The sequence below is a fragment of the Taudactylus pleione genome, unplaced genomic scaffold (genome assembly GCF_031769625.1).
Source record: "Taudactylus pleione unplaced genomic scaffold, aTauple2 ptg000707l, whole genome shotgun sequence".
NCBI classification, from domain to species: Eukaryota; Metazoa; Chordata; class Amphibia; order Anura; family Myobatrachidae; genus Taudactylus; species Taudactylus pleione.
Genome location: NW_028285109.1, coordinates 1,483,673 through 1,501,007, shown reverse-complemented (window position 1 = coordinate 1,501,007; position 17,335 = coordinate 1,483,673). Strand labels below are relative to the sequence as shown.

Here is a 17,335-nt window from a genome sequence, read left to right as displayed (position 1 = left end):
ACCACCCACCACAAGACCCCCACCACCTCAACTACCCTGGGCGCGACTGCACTGGCAACCGGAACTGACACTGCTGACAACCTACCCTCTTAAAAAATCAGCACTCAGCTGCCCACGCACGTGGCCACCTCTGTGCAGCAATACCAGCCACCAGCGGCCCAACCATTACACTCAGGGACTGCCAACAGTATTACACACCCCGGGTTTGGGTCAGCCGCTAGCACCACTAGCAACCTGCTGTTACCCTGGACCGGGAAGTTCCTCTCTACTGCCACTAGTTACAGCCATCAACGTCCCCATGCCACAATATATTAGTTACCCCCAGCCAGGGAGACTATTCACCTCCCCCAGGCCAGCCACAACCACCACAAGCGTGCAGCCTCACTTCTGGGGACCCGGCCAGGTGGGCCTCATCCTATATCCCTCCGTAAAGCACCATCAAAGAACGGGACCGTGGGGTTCAGCAACTCACCTGAGAAGTCACAACCTCAGTCCAGACGCAGGCTGACACTATCTGCAATAATGCATTTCCAAGCAAGAACAAAGATACACCACTTCAAGAGACGTCTTGGGCCATCGCCCACAACAGTGACAACGCTACCAGTAGGTATAGACTGTCATTCACACCGTGCGTGATGCCGCCAACACCAAGACCTTTTGACATGTCATTCCACCCAGACTGCTCACAAGACTGTTGACCATAGGTACAGCAGGGGAGACGTGCTGGTCAAGAACCGCACAGTATGGAGTCTCCTGAAAGGGTACACCTATCTCCCCCCTTTGAGTCAGCCGCACACCCTCTCGCCACCCCATTCCCACACCCCATCTACTCCTGACCCACTCCTTCATCTCAAAACAGACCCATCCACCCCCCGACCATTTTGGAGCAGCATTGTGTCTACTCATTAAACGGTTTGGCCTCCCAATCTGGTATCTGTTTTTCTTTCAACGCACAGCTTTGGGGGCCCATTTATCAAAGATCATTTGAGGTAAATTCCCCGAAAACACCTGTTTTCGGGGGTTTACCTCAAATACTTAGTATCCCCCAAATGTATGAAGGAGGGACCGCAGCAGGTATCTCCGATACCTGCTGCGATCCCTCCATTGCCGCCGGCAGCCGCCTCCCCCATAGGTTTCTATGGGGGATGCGATGCTGCCAAATGTATCAATATCGGGAATGTGAAGCATTCCCGATATTGACCCCAGCAGCTAACGCCATCTGCAGATAGCGTTAGCCGCTGTGTCCTATGGGCACTTACCGCATTTGAGCCGGCGGAGGGATCTTCCAGATCCCTCCGCCGGCAATGGGCGCCGCTCATGTGCAGTCCGCGGGACTGCGCATGCGCAGCAGGCCGGAATGCGCTCCAGGCCACATCGCAGGGACGGGCTCTTTTCGGAGCCCGTCTCCGTGCATGTGCCGGTTCATATATTCGGCCGGTATGATCGCATTTTGCAATGCGATCATGGGCGATACTGCATGCCCTGATCGCATTGCAAAATGCGATCCTTAATAAATGGGCCCCTTGGTCACCAAACACTACACAATATCCCACATAATACATACAAGAGGGCGCACCCAAACCCTATTTTCAGTGTAAATTAATCGTGTTTATGACACTATACTGTGATTATACCTACACTTACTCACCTATATAGGGAGAGCTAATGTGTAGATTAGGAGAAATCAAAGTAATTATCACAGCTATCATACAACTGGGTAGCACCTTAGAACCATTAATAAAGGCTGCAATTCAATAATGGAGGATGTCCCTTTAGGTTCGAATTAGAAATGACTGAGCGGTTCAGTTTTATTCGGTTATGTTCAAATCTCAAAAACGGGATCATAGTGGCTATCCGGCTCTCATGTGTCTTGGAAGGCCATTAAGATAAATCCAAACTAGTCTGAACCTGCGCTACTTTGGCGGGAAAAAAAAAGAGTAAAAGTCGTAACCACTCATCTCTAGTTCAAATAACATCTATTATAAATTTAAAAGTGTCATTAGTATTACAAAAAATTTCTGTCATGGACAAACATAATCTTAAAACATATAAAACATTTTTGCTATTTACAGACAGTAAATTGATAATATAAAAGACATTTTAATTTTAAAAAAGGCAGCATTAGTAAAATAAGCATAAAATCTAAATAATCCAAAAAATAAAGCATAAACGGAATAAAATAGCTCACTTCTAGGCAAGATTCCCGGTACAGGCCACTCCCTCAGGCAGTTAGAACTAATGATCCTGTGCTCTTCCAGCGCCGGATAATACCTCTTTTTATATCTATTTGACATTCTCTTGTTGACATTATGATTGACGACACATCATACCTAACCCCAAAACAGGTATAGAAGGAAAACTGTGTTTTTCAGTTTGGCTAGAAACATCCATTTTGTGCTATATAAATATCGGGCATATTTCCCAATATTATTTTTACTAAAAAATGTGAAAATGGGCATTTTCACCCATTTTTAACATTATTTTAGTATCACCTAAATGTATGGGCTTTTGGAGAGGAATTTGCAAAATTCAGCTCCAACCCATTAAATTCACATTTATTTTTTTTAGTAAGCAGATTGCATCTTCCATACTAATCTGTCCAAATTAATTGTAAAAAAAATAGTGGAGGGAGCCCTGTGATATTAACGCTCTCTTCAGATGGCGTTAATATTTCTTCTCTCCCGTTTCCCCTACTCCAGCTCTGCTTTAACTGCCAGAAGGTGACTGGACCCAAGTCATCCGTGATTGACCTTAGGAAGGTCTATCAGATTAGAGACACTCCGATTGGCTACTGCATTCACTTCTTCTAATTGGCCCAAATACCCGCTTGTCTAATTCATAGAGTGGTGATTGGACACAGACATATACTTATTTCCTGGTCAGTCACCGGAACATACAGCTCTCGTGAACAAGCTCAGGCAAAATGCGCGTCAATCACTTCTGGAGGTGCTCCTGTGCCCACAGGACACCTCTAACACCACCTTCCAGTATCTACCTCAGACCACAGGTACCTTTACCTTTCATTTTCTATACTATCATCGGAGGCGTCCCTGTGTTACCCTGCGCTGCACAAGCAGCAGAGCACTGGTTAGGGATAGCCCTGACAGGAGAGGTTGTCGTATCTTTTTTTACTGTGCTCTTGTTGTAGCAACTCTCACTCTAAGGGCCGTATTCAATTAGAAGTGAAAAGTCCATTTCGGCGATACTTTTTTGCCGATGACGTCATTTTCGTCGATTTCATTTATCCCCGTATTCAATTAGTCCGACTTTTCAACAGTACGAAAAAGTCAATGCATCAGACCCGGAGGAAAAGTATCACCTGTGAATAGGTTGGCGAGTAAAAAAGTGCAGAATTGCAGTTTTGGGGTGCAGACTTCCCAAAACCACCCTGCAGCCCTTGGACAGTTCCCTAAAGGTAATCTGTGTAAAAAAAATTAAAAAGTACCTTTGGACACTCCAAAAAAGTACTTTAGTTTTGGGGGCAAAAAAAAACAAAGTTGGGGGACAAACTTCAAAACTAGCGAAATAGACTCCAGGGGGGTCCCCGAGTATGCCCCAGGTGTTTTTTGATTGCAGGTGTATTTTTCACGTTTTTTAAAACTTCACATTAGCAACTTCAAAATATGCTAGCACCCATTTTCATGTACCAGAAATTTGCTGGGACTACTTATTTTGCCAAAAAAACTCCTAAATGCTATTCTTCACCACCTTATAAAAAACGCAAAACAGCACCTATTGAGACCGTTTAAAGACCCCACATATCTTTAGCAGGGCTATTCGGGGGTACCCATAGTGATCCCCCATGTCAATGCATCTTTTGGGGGGTGTCAGGCTGATTTCCCCAAAACTGACAAAACTTTTCGCCGATTTCAATTTCACCATTTCCCGTTTTCGCCAATTTGGAATTGAATACGGGGATAAGTCGGGACGAGTGCGATACTTATTTACACCTAAAACCAGCGATGACGGCGAAAAGTCCCACAACGGACTTTCGCTCCGAATTGAATACGGGCCTGAGTCCATTACCAAGAGTTAATTGGTAGATTGCAGCACTTTTAAATGCACAAGCACTTTCTTTTCACCTATTTTGCCTATGATGTCTCATACATTGAGTTCTAGATGTATACTTTTTACTGGTGCAAGATACTATGCCACAGATTATTGAGTGTTAAATTCTTACTATGACTAGAAGAGTGCCACCAATAGGCACTGATATAATTATTATTTATCTTGCTAGTATATGTATGTTTTGTGCCGTATGTATACAATAAATTGTTTTTTACCATAGGCTACTTACTTTCCATTTTCCCTTCGCGATACTCTCATCAGAGGCACCTTTACCACAGTGTCCTGCACTGCATATAGCAACAGGGCAGAGGCTAAGGTTAGCCCTGACAGCAGATATTGGCCCTCATTCAGAGCCGTACGCTCTGAGCAGAGCGCACGCTCTGAATGAGGGCCGCCCTTCATAAAAATGGAGCGTCCTCCTGGACGCTCGTATAGCTGTGGGTCACCACCCAAAGCCTATACGAGCGTGCAGCTTGATGGCCGCGATGGTCGTGACCATCGCGACCATCGAAACTGCGAGCCGGAGCCTGCGGTTGAGGTTTTCAACCGCAAGCCCCGGAGTGATTTTGGCTCTATCAGAGCCAAAATCACTCCCACTGACATCACTAGTGATGTCAGTGGGCCGGCTTCTGACGGGAGGCGTTCCCGTGGGAACGCCCCCGTCAGGGAGGCACGCCCCCGGCACGCCCACCATAGGGGGCGTGCTGTCAATCAACATCGACAGCACGCCCCCTTTGATCAGACACAATGAGCGAAGGAAAGTCCTTCGCTCGTCGCGTCTGGCGCATGCGCACGACGGAGCTCCCGCCGTCGTGCGCATGCACAGAGCACAACATCGACCCACTTGCGAGCGGACAGCCGCTTGCGAGTGGGTCTGAATCAGGCCCATTGTTTTATCCTTCTTCACTGTGCACCTGTTGTAGCAACTCTCATTCTGAGTTCTGAGAAAAGCAGATTGCAGCACTCATAAGTGCACAGGCTCTCATTTTCCAACTGTCTTGTCTGTGGTATCCTATATACTGAGATTTATTGCATGTATTTAGAAAAAGGTATGAATAAGGAGACTGTATATATGGACAATCCCTTTTCTGTCATGTCTATGAGAAATGAGTATATACAACACATGGCATTCTAGCAATGATATCTGTATATGGGATTAAAAAATGTTTTAATATTATACACATGGTATTAGTTATACACTTCATAATTCACTCTTCACACAGCACTTTCTTTCCCTTTTATAGGGATTACACCTTCTATATTTTCTCATTATTATTTTATTTCATTTAGCACACAGGAGTAGTGTGTCTATAAGATTGTGGGTACAATAACTCCACCCACAACCACTATTTATATGATATAGCTGTATGTCTGGATTTAACAATATCTGTACTATTTTAATTGTATTAGATTAAAAGATATATTTTAATTATTCTCTTATTAAGAGAAGTGTGCCTCCATCAAAGTGTACTTTCTTCCTACAGTTACATGGTGAGGATGTAGTCAGCATCCCGGCAGACGGGATGCCGACGCTCTAAATACCGGCGGAAATTTTCGACAGCTTCGGGAACCCGACTCCAGAATCCCAACCGAAGGTAAGTATCGGGAGTTAGCGGGGGGTTACGGTTATTGTTAGGCCCTACGGGGAGGGTTAGGCACTTAGGGGGGAGGGTTAGGTGTAGGGTGCGGGGAAGGGGAGGTTAGGCTTAGGCTCTAGGGGGGGAGGGTTAGGTGAGGGTGCGGGGAGGGGGAGTTTAGGTTCAGGCACCGGAGAGGGAGGGTTAGGGGTAAGGGTTAGGTGTAGGGAACTGTAGCCTTCCAGTGTCGGGATTGTGACAACCGGCATCCCATACCCAACCTGTGGCCTGCTAATGAAAATTGTACCCCCCCAAAACTTTTTCCTTGGATGGATTACTTGTTAAATAAATATCTTTATATACTTAGATGTGCAAATGACTGTCATGTAAAAAACATATGATTCTGTTTTTTATAATATTTTTGTTATTTTTTTATGTGAATGATTAAAATGAAAAGCCACAAAACTAAACAGGGTTTTCTTTAAATGAAAACATTTTCAATGAATGCAGACACGTAGACTAATCAACTAAGCAGGCAAGCTACACCTGTAATCACTTCCAAGGACTCTGGACTTTTTCCACAGGATCTGATTTCCGTTTGGGTAAAGCGTAAGGAGCCTTGCAGGGCAACCCGGGCACCCTGCAATTCAACACCCGCTGGCTCCCCATCACCCACCGGGTATGATATCCTGTACTTTTTTGCCTACTACCAAGTGTACAATTATTACCATTTATTTGTACATTGCACGATAGTGCTTATTTTAAAAACAGGAGTCACATTTCCTGCTGCAATCAGAACTCACCAGACCTGTCATTTGTCTTATGTTTCATGCCTTGATTCATCCACAATATATATAATTCACCTATTGCATATGTCTAATGTCCATGGCCGATACCATTTTTCTGCCTCACCCAGTATTTATCAACTGATTCTGTGAATTCTCATCCCTTTTGAATCTACAGCATGTCTTGACTGTATGCATTTATATTCCATGCATCACCTTGTATTCATTAATAAATTTTATTTTATGTCTACACTGACCTATGTCATCTATACAGTCGACTCCGTCACAGCATTTATGTTGAGGAGCGCCTAAATACATGGTAATTACCTACCTTTAGACACATAATTCAGACTTTGGTTTTCACTAGGGAAAACCCATTACCATTCACGGCCCGCTTACCCTCAACAGGAGCGCCCAGTTTCACCAATACACCACATAATCAACTAAGCAGCTTGTCTGAAAATATCTGCTTTTAGTCGAGGTAACAGGAAGACTGTCACAAACAAATAGCAAGCTTCTAAGTCATTGCCAGGCAGACTTGTAGCCCACGAGACCCAACTTTCTAGGACCAAAGTTACTTATTTAAATTATGTTGTTACCTGGAGTTCATGTACGGAACATTCGGCCTCATTCATAAATAGACAGAATTGCAAAGATAAATTATTTTTTAAACTATGCAGGTGTCAGAATCGCACTGCGCATGGACCGCAATGAGCTTAGGATGGCTGTCATTTATTCGCAAAGTGACTGACAGGCAGGGACTATTTGGGGAAGGTAACGGAGAGTTGCAACTAAAACGCAGGCGTGTCGCGGCCACAGTTGTTAAGGCTCCTTCATCTTAGTTCCATCGGTCATTCTGCACGAACATAGTTTTACTTAAAAGTCCAATGATCAACCCATATGCGTCCGATGGTTGCATCTTTGTACGTAACCATCTGCAATGATCTGTGAGTATGCCGGTGGGAGTCTCAATACAAATCCTGGCGGCTGCGACATTTGCATATTTTCGCGCAACCTCTGCACACAAAGACACAGTCGTGACATCATTTGCGTCATTTTACCAACCTGGCTGCATATTACCTAGTTACATTGACGGCAATGATGATAATAAATAACAAATCAATTAAGTTACCCTTACAGCTTTACACTTTCTGTTGAAATCACCTCATAGTAGAATATCCCTGCGCTCTTCCTTAAGTATCAGTATATCATAGGCATGGGTATAACGTTACACCCCTGATCATGGGCTAGCATGGAACAGCCTGGAGAGAGCAATGATGTTCCGATGCCAGAAAACAAGGGTTACTGTGATGTCCTTGCATTTGGCATACTGCAAATCATGTAATAATAATTGGATGCACTCTGAACTGTCATATATGTGATAGGGTCAAATGACTCTTGCCTGGTAGATCACATAAATGGCAGCAAGATCAGCCCACTAGTCTGGAGCTTAATGACATAAACATTTGATGTTCAGAATAAGTTATTTTATGTATATCAGGATAAATACATCAAACCACCACCATATCCTCATGCATTAAGCACATTCAATTGAAAGCATGCTTATAAACGCACCTTCAACATCTCCCATTTCTCCCGAATTAACTCTTCCTTGTCCAGTATGCCAGCAGGCAATACAGCATCTTCATTCCTGAGGGTTGCCAGCTGACACAGCAAAGAGCGCACCCTGTCCTCTCTTAGTGACATCTCCACACTACACCTCTGAAAAATAAAGGCACATAAATGTGTGACAACAGAATAAAGTCTTAAGTCAGTGCATTATAACAAGTAATGTATTGTACAACAGTGTCAGACGTATAGTGCCACTACCTGCCAGTGCCACTACCTGCCAGCCATGCACAAGCTACTGCTGCTTATAAATTAGAAGAGCAAATAAAAAGCTTTCTCTTACCACAACCACAAATCTTTTTATTGTTTGTACTCGCAATATGCAGATTATTAGCAGTAGTGGCTTAAAGTTACCATTGACCTTAGGGAGTGCTCAAGCATTAGCATACACACATTTTTCCAAGCCTTATTACCCTAATGAAATATATTACTCTAAAGCAGTGGGTCCCAAACTGGGTGCTGCCGGCTGGATTGGACTGGCCCACAGGGGCACAGGGGAAATCCCCGGTGGGCCCCACTGCCTGTGGGCCCACACCCCTCTTCTAGGAGGCAGATTCTTACTCTATAAGTTGGTCAGTTATCTAGTGGAGCAGGACCACTGATCAACATGGGGACTTGTTTTCCTTCTATAGAAAAAACTACACCAAGATTTGCCTAATGGTTAGCCAAGCATCTGTGGTAGCTGGCCACACCACCTCTGGTGCATGACCACACCCCTTAAGCATGCACCCGTACCACTGCATTCCCCGGGTGGGCTCTTCATGCACCAGTCGGACACTGGCTGCCGGGCACTTACAGGGGTGCCAGGGGTAGGTGGTTCAGAACCAAATGAAGTTATTTATGGTCAATGTGATAAGCAAAACCAGTGCTGGTGGCTGCCAATCAAAAAATATGTGGACAAACAAAAGGTCAGCACAATTTACTTAATTCAATAATTTTTGCTGAAGTTCTTAATAAGAAACTTTTGGCCTTGGGGTGCAGTGAACAAAAATGCTGATATTTTAGGGTGCTGTGATTCAAGAACGTTTGGGAACCACAGCTTTAAAGAACAGAGGTTCCAAATTCAACTCCCTCCTAATTTACTAAGTGTTGCACACAGCAGACAAGAAAAGTGATCCCAGCACAGGATGCCTGATGCATGCTCTGGGCACAGCTGGTTTGGTCTAATCCTGTAGAGGGATGTAGGAAGTACTCCTATTGTATATTGTTCTTCAGTCCATATAGGGTTCTATGCATTGTATGCTCTATTTGAAGTACTTTACATATTGTCTACTAGAATGCATCCAAATGGGCTTTACTATACTGACCTTTACATGGGGCTCTGTGTTTTGTATATTGGTCATCAGATTGCGACCCTGTGAATTGTATAGTGTCTGTAGTATAGGGCACCATGCAATGTAAACTGCTATCCAGAATGGTGATATGTGCATTTCATAATGGTGACTAAAATGGGGCTATGCATTGTATACTGGTTGGGTGGACCTGTGTTTTATTGAATAGAATGTTAGAAAGTCCAATTTTTACAAACCTTTTGTGCGCTGTACAATGTGTGCTGCCTCAGTGTGCTTCAATGATAAATGAGTTTATAGGTATGCTGAAGCATGAAGAAGCTAAGAACCACAGAGAGATCTGCAAAATACTTGCCTTCCATATTCATCATATTAAAGATACAGGTAGTGGACAAAAATTGGAAACACCTGGGTAAATGAGGTATCAGCATGGAACTCTGAGAGAAAAACTCCAGGCAAGAGCACAGGCAAAGAACTATCGAGCAGGGAATTACAGTGATGTGGTCAGAAAAATCCCCATATTCTCCACAAAAAGACTAGTACATGTGTGACACCAACCTAAAGTATTCCACAGCCCTTAGAGCTGGTTTACAACACTGAAGGGTTCTGGGATGTTGTGAGAAGCATTTTCCTGGCACAGCTACAGTATGGTGCATTTACAGTATTCCCTTAGAAGGAAAGGCCAATGCTAATCTATAATTTGGGGGAGATGTATCAAACTTCTAATGAGGACAGGTGGAGAAGTTGCCTAAAGCTACCAATCAGCTACTAGCCATCATTTTATAGAATGTATTTGATAAACAACAGCTAGAAGCTGATTGGCTGCTATGGGAATTTATCTACTAGAAGGGTTTATACATCTCTCCCATAATCTCTGTAAATGACAGCCTAGCAGCTACGCACTGGAGATGATGGGAGGCCCTCCACTCATCAGAGCTACCAGTGGCTGCCAGGCATAGAAAGACATAACGCGACCCCCACTCAACTCACAGGTACTGAGGACAGAGTGAAAGTAGAACGGAGGTCTGTACTCTCCTGCAGGGCCATAACTAGGGTAGTGAGGCTTGTGCCATGGCACAGGGCACCGCAGGACAAGGGGCGCTTGTTCAGGCCTGACAATTTTCTGCTTATTATCATTTGTAGCTTCCTCTTATTTCATTCCCAGCATCTCCCTATCTCTTCCCTGGCCCTTCCCCATGAGGCCATGGCCCTTTTTTGGGTGCATTATGTCCCTATTTGAAAATACGGGGCGCCAATGCTCTTTCTGGCACAGGGCACCAAAAAGTCTAGTTACAGGGCACCAAAAAGTCTACTTATGGCTCTGCTCTACTGTCAGCTACCCGGAGTCAGCAGGGGGTACAGGTTTGCTTTCACTGTTCTCCCGATGCCCTGACCTCAATGCATCTGAGCAGGGGGTTCTCTCTCCTTTTGAAGTGCGGTAGGGGGACGGGGATGGGGATACAGAGGTTGGAGAGAGATATACGGTAAGGGTCTGAGAGAGACAGGAGATGAGAAACAGATGAGACAGACAGGGAGAGAGACACAGATATAAGAGAGAGAAATAGAGAGAAAGAGACAGATGGGGAGGGGGGATAGATACGGGAGAGAGAGATGGGGAAAGGGGTGAGAAAACAGACAGGGAGGAGGAACAGAGATGAGACCGATGAAGAAGAGAGACAGAGATATGAAAAAGACAGAGAGAGAAAAAAAGAGAGACAGATGGGGGAGCGAGGACAGAGAATGGGAAAATAAAAGAAAACAACTGTAATAGCGGGCACAATAATTAGCAGCCCATCGAATCTTGGTCCATAATACTAGTTGCTATTTAATGGTACTGAGTTATCATCTTCACTCCAAGCATTTCTGCTTGAAGGGGGTGGTGATGGTGGTAGTGGTGGTGGTGCTTCCAAGAAGACACTGCCACCATCATCAAAGCATGTAATGATTTGATGAGCATATCACTGATGTCATCCATAACCCGATCTGCACCCAATGGAGCATCTATGGGATATCCTGCTATGACACTTGAGACAGCATTTCCTACCGATCAACCAATGTTAGTTGAGTGACTTTCCTGTGGAAGAATGACTCTGCATAACTCCAGGACAATTCCAGACATTAGTAGACCCACAGTGCAGCCTTCCTCCTCAGCATGTGCTGGGCTGGGGAGGGTCCAGGGAGGCTACTGCCGCTGAGCCCTGGATCCGCCACTGCATTACAGCTGAGACTTTAAAGAGAACAATAGCACAAACAAGTTGTCAATTCAGCTGCCAACTTGGGCACCAGAATATTTAGGCCCCACGCTGCTCCTTTCTCTGCTTTGATTGCCTTATGCCAGTGGTCAGTGGAATTCTCATGAGAGGGAGAAAGGAAACAGATTTAATGACCTAACTCATTTGTCTATATATATCTCAAAACTATAATGATAATAATAATAATAACAATTATTATTATATAAACATAATAATGATAACAAGTAATATCACCCTTCATCCACAGATATATCCCCATAGTTGCCATATCTTCACCCTCCCTGGCATCTAGAAAGATGAGGTAGCCCCCATTTGAAAGAGGGAAGTCCCAAATCACTACCTTCCTACAGTGTCCCAAACTTAGTCTTCCACTCTTGTGCTGTACCGAATGTATGCATCTCGCCCATACTGTACTCCAGTCGCTCATATCAGCAGCATTTTTCTTCCAGTTTATAGAACTTGGGGGTCTGTCCCATTAGTATTCTTTTATACCTCCCTCCATATTTGTCTATATCCTTCCTAATTCATCCTTTTGCAAAGCCATCATATTCACTGTTGGCACTCTGAATATATAAATATGCCAACATACAGCATAAAACCAGTCCCCCATGGAGAGGTACAGTGCCAGAATACAGTGGTCATACACAAATAAATCATATCTGCTGTAAACAGAGCAATCTGCACTTTATGTACTGCACACAAGGACAAAATGCTGCTAAATTGTTTTAAAGCATTTCAATCTAGAACTCTGGGTCAGACATGCCTGTGTACAAGAGTGTACATGGAATGTTTGGCCGAGGGGTGGGGGTGAATCCCTCATTCTTCTTTTGCCCCATCCGAAGAGAAAACATCCACACAATAACCTCAAAGGAGGGTGAAAAAGAAGTTCATCGTTGCTATAGAAACTCAATTTTGGAAAGGATAAGGCAGAGTATGGTGAGGGGGGTGGTGCTGGGGGAGGAATGAGGGATTTTTTTTGCTAATCCCCCATCCCTAAATTCACACAGACATTTCAAACACTTGCAATCTATGTAGGGGTCTTGTCTAGTTTAGCAGGTGTTTAAATGTCCTGTAATGGAATTGCAGGCAGTACCACTTAATCACTAAAACGGAAAGATCAAAATGAATGAAGGAATATTTAACCCCCTTCCTGACAAATGAAAAGCCATTGTTTTGCAGTGAACTTCTACCAATACAAAGTGGATAGAACTGTATGAAAACTGTTTAATTTGTAAAGAATGACCTGCAACTGTGAAATGTCAATATTGTTTGCTAATACACAAGTACTGTTACTATATGTATGTATATATTTGAGTATTATCTGTTATAGTGAGTTCATGTTACAGAGTATTCAAAATATTCAACTGTATTGAAATTCAGTACATTAATGTCCTGATTCTGATTTGCTGCAGCCTGCTTACTACCTTGTGTGAAAGCAATTATCTGCCCATCTATGCGGATGGATCAATCTGTCTGCACTCTCACAGGGGTATTCAATATGGGAGCGAAAAGTCCATGCTGGACTTTTTGCTCCACATCAGAGCTTCTCCTGGGATAAAGTATCGGGCACGCACACGCTTTATCCCCGTATTCATTCAAAAAGCTATGAAAACGGGAGCCGGCAAGATAGGATCAGCGAAAAAAAACGGGATTTACCTGGAATAAATTGTAGCCCCCCCCTAAAGCTGTCAAAACATGGGGGATCACTATGGGTACCCCCGTTTTAGCCTGCAAATGAAAGTCGGGGTTTTAAATAGCCGCAGCAGGTGTTTTTTTACCGACATTGAAGAAGTGATGCAGAAGAGCACTTAGGTTATTTTTTTCATTTTTTTAAGTGGTCCCATCAAATTTGGGGTACAGGAAAATGGGTGCTAGCATATTTTTAAGTCCCTAAAGTGTTTTTTTTTAATTTCTGCAAAAATGCACCTGCCAGTAATAGCCTATTCTAGAAAACACCTGCCGCATACTTACAGAATACCCCTGAACCTATTTCCCTATTTTTAAACACTTTTTTCCATTTTTTTTTTCTTCACCCCAATATTTAAATAATTTTTTTGGGGTGTCCCTAATTTTTTTTAACTTTTTTTGACACAATTTATTTTAAAATGACATTCCCAGGGTTGCAAGCTATTTTTTTTAAGCCTGCACCCCTAAACCCCAATTCTGCACTTTTTTCGCCACCTATTCAATAGTGAAAAGTTATCCACGTTTTTTTTCAAAGACTTTTCGAACTTGCGAAAAGTCTTTCAAACTGAATACGGGGATAATTGAAATCTGCGAAAATTACGTCATCAGCGATAATTTATCGCCCATTCCGAAATTTTCGCTCCAAATTGAATACCCCTGAATACCCCTGATGGTTTTGTAAAACAAGTCGGTAAAAGAGAAATAATCATTGTCTGGACAAATCTCGAGAACACAGCAATTCTTCCCACTTTTGTGTGTCCAACACAACACTTCATTATAATGTCTCTAGGCTGATAGAACTTCTCTCTACACTACCCAGAGCATCATCCTCACTCTTTCCATGCCCCATGAAACAGGTGTACAAGCTGAGAGAGAACAGATTAGCTTTGAAATGTTGCTCTTAATTCCCTTTGCACCCAATGGTAGCTCTCAAATGTTATAACACAATCCAAATATTCTTACAATTTTCACAGCTGTTATATATTAGCTTGGAGAATGACAGGCTATCTACTGTATGCTATTACAGAGCGCTAAGGAGTGGTAGGGTACCTGAAAGTGCTGTGCACTCAGGTATTCATAACAGACTATCTTTGACTTGACGCGTTTCTCTGCTCACATGCAGTTTCCGCTGAAGCACCATCAAAGGAAATGGCATGTGAGAGAGAAATGCGTCAGCTCCCACATACATCAACGTCTTGTACAACTATTTACAGCTTATTACGCATGTCTACACGCTTTGGTTGGATAACATTAAAAGGACAATGTGCTATAGAGGAATACTATCCAGTTACTGTATATCAATTTGAAGGGAGAATGTTCTCATTTGTGAGTGGTGAGAACTATTGCCTCCACCATGTACTGGTTTTCAAATTAAAGGGACTGTTCCAGGGGATTGTGTCTCTGACTAGATAATATCAAATCTATGTTTGTCCCTTAAAATAGACATAAATTGATGAGACTTTACAGTATCTAATGCAATTAAGTGGATCATAGGTTGTTATTAATGTTGCATTTTGATATTGGTTTCACATAGATCAGTATATTTAAGTTGGTGTTATATGAAGTTTTGATTGTTTTAAAAAATTTTTATTGTGCATAAATATTCATAAGATATATTTAATTATTGCGTATTTGTAAGGGGTGTGGTATAAAAGATAGACAGTTAAAAGGTCGACAATGCCTAGATAGACACCAGATGTTAGGCAATAGGTCGACAGGGACAAAATGTTGACAAACTAAATGTCAACATGGAAGAAGGTCGACAGGTGCAAATGGTCGACAAGGTCAGATGGTCGATATTGAAATGGTCGACACACAAATGGTTGACCCGTGTTTTTTTTTTTTCCTAATCTTCACCCTAACCCTCCCCTTGGTACCTAACCATAACCCTCCCTCCTGGTGCCTAATCATAATCCTCCCTCCTGGTGCCTAACCCTCCCTCCCTCCTGGTGCCTAACCCTAACCCTCCCTCCTGGTGCCTAACCCTCTCTCCCTTCTGGTGCCAAACCCTAACCCCCCCTCCTGGTGCCTAACCCTCCCTCCCTCCTGGTGCCTAACCCTAACCCCCCCTCCTGGTGCCTAACCCTAACCCCCCCTCCTGGTGCCTAACCTTAACCCTCCCTCCTGGTGCCTAACCCTAACCCCCCCTCCTGGTGCCTAACCTTAACCCTCCCTCCTGGTGCCTAACCCTAACCATCCCTCCTGGTGCCTAACCTTAACCCTCCCTCCTGGTGCCTAACAATAACCCTCCCTCCTGGTGCCTAACCGTAACCGTCGGGGTAGGTGCCTGACCCTAACCATCCCTTCTAGTGCCTAATCCTAACCCTCTGGCAAATGCATAACCCTAACAAAAAAATAAAAATGTGTCGACCATTCATACCTGCTAACCTTCTTCCACTTCGACCTTTAGTGACTTGACTTTTTGTCTCTGTCAACCTTTTGTGTCAGTATCCCACATGACAGAAGCACAGGTACAGTGTGATAATGCATGTGCATGTGTGCCAAAATAAGTTTGCCTGTAATACAATGGCAACTTGGGTGCATTTTGGTGTTTGCAATGGTAATTTAAGGCACACATGATTACTACATTACAATGCTCAAAATCATCATTAAAACACAAATTAACACCAGCTTTGCCAAAATAATGCTCATAGTCCTTTGGGAATCACCATCTTATAAACTTTTAAACAAATTCAAATTGTGGTTTCATTTTGCAGCGTGGTTGCACAATGGTTAGCAGTGTTGCCTCACAGCAATGAGATAAAAAAAATTAATTCCTGACTAGGGCCATTTATGTGTGGAGTTTGCATGTTCTTGCTGCAGTTACGTTTCCTCCGGGTGTTCTGGTTTCCTCCCGCTCTCCAATACCATAGTGGTAGGTTAATAGGCTGCTGACTAAAATGTGCCCTAGCTTGTGTTCGATTGTATATTAGTGAGTGTAGATTGTAGGCTCCAATGGGGCAGGGAGTGACATGAATGACAAATATTCTCTCTAAACAGCACTGTGTAATAGATGGCGCTATATGAATACAATCAAATGAATATAATATATTTTATCCTCCCTACAGCCTTCATCATTGCTGGGAAATGTAAGATTAACCCCTGACTATGAGAATCTTCTTGCAAAAAGTGAACAAGGGGAATTCTCCTCCTCCCCTGAATTTCAGTACCGAAGCCTTGCTTACAATGGTAGGAGGGTGGAAGGAGAGAAACATTACATAAAGCTAAGGGTAGGGGAAAAGGAGAGGGCGGGGGAGACAGTCAGAGAAAGGGGGGAGACCAATACTATTAAGAGAAACTGCCAAAGGAATTAAGACATTCATTCATTATCAGTTATTTTTCATGGGGTATTAGAGCTGAGAAAAGCCATTGAGACCCCTTACCCTGCATTTCATTGTAATCCTTTTGAAAAAGGAAGCTAAGCACTTAACCTCTTCTATTCCAGAGGAATTAGTAACACACTGCATTGCTATATTCTTTAGCAGAAAAAGGGTTAAGAAGATGTTATGAAATCCAAGACTGTGTAATAAAGTTTCCTTATTCTATTTATCTTACCACGAATGTTATAATTTATTTACATTTTGTCTCTGTGTTTTTTCTTTATATACAGTAGCTGTTTTTTTTTTTTAATTGATCTTAGAGATGAGAGGTTCAGTACTACTTGGTTACATTCGGATCTGAAAAACTGCATCTTATTGGCTATCCGACTCTAACGTGTTTTGGATAGCCAAAGGGATTAGAATTGAATCGCTCATCTCTAAATATTATATCACCTCACAAACTAATAGTTTGTATTATTTAGTTCAGACGTAACATGACATAAAATGGTGTAATGTGAAGTCTGGGAAGATTCAGTTTCTAAAATTAGCTGGAATTTCTGCTTTCTCTGTTCATTTATAGCCTAATTCAGGTACATATATCTCCAATACACTGTAATACTCATTACATTTCTTCCTTGTTTCTATAATAACAATGTCACCACATCTGGCATCAAGAATAAAATATAAATTTTAGGGAAGCGCCTGACCCCAAGAGCTAGCAAACTATGC

The 17,335-nt window shown here is 43.0% G+C and overlaps 1 protein-coding gene across 5 annotated transcripts in view; it reads right to left on the bottom strand.

Moving 5' to 3' along the window:
- Positions 1 to 17,335, bottom strand: part of AKAP6 (A-kinase anchoring protein 6) — a 479,843-nt gene that overhangs the window by 31,595 nt on the left and 430,913 nt on the right. For all 5 annotated transcript variants that reach the window (XM_088456596.1, XM_088456595.1, XM_088456597.1 and 2 more), the window contains one exon: positions 8,006 to 8,152. In XM_088456596.1, coding sequence (XP_088312722.1) covers positions 8,006 to 8,152 — 147 coding nt within the window. The remainder of the gene's footprint in view (positions 1 to 8,005; positions 8,153 to 17,335) is intronic.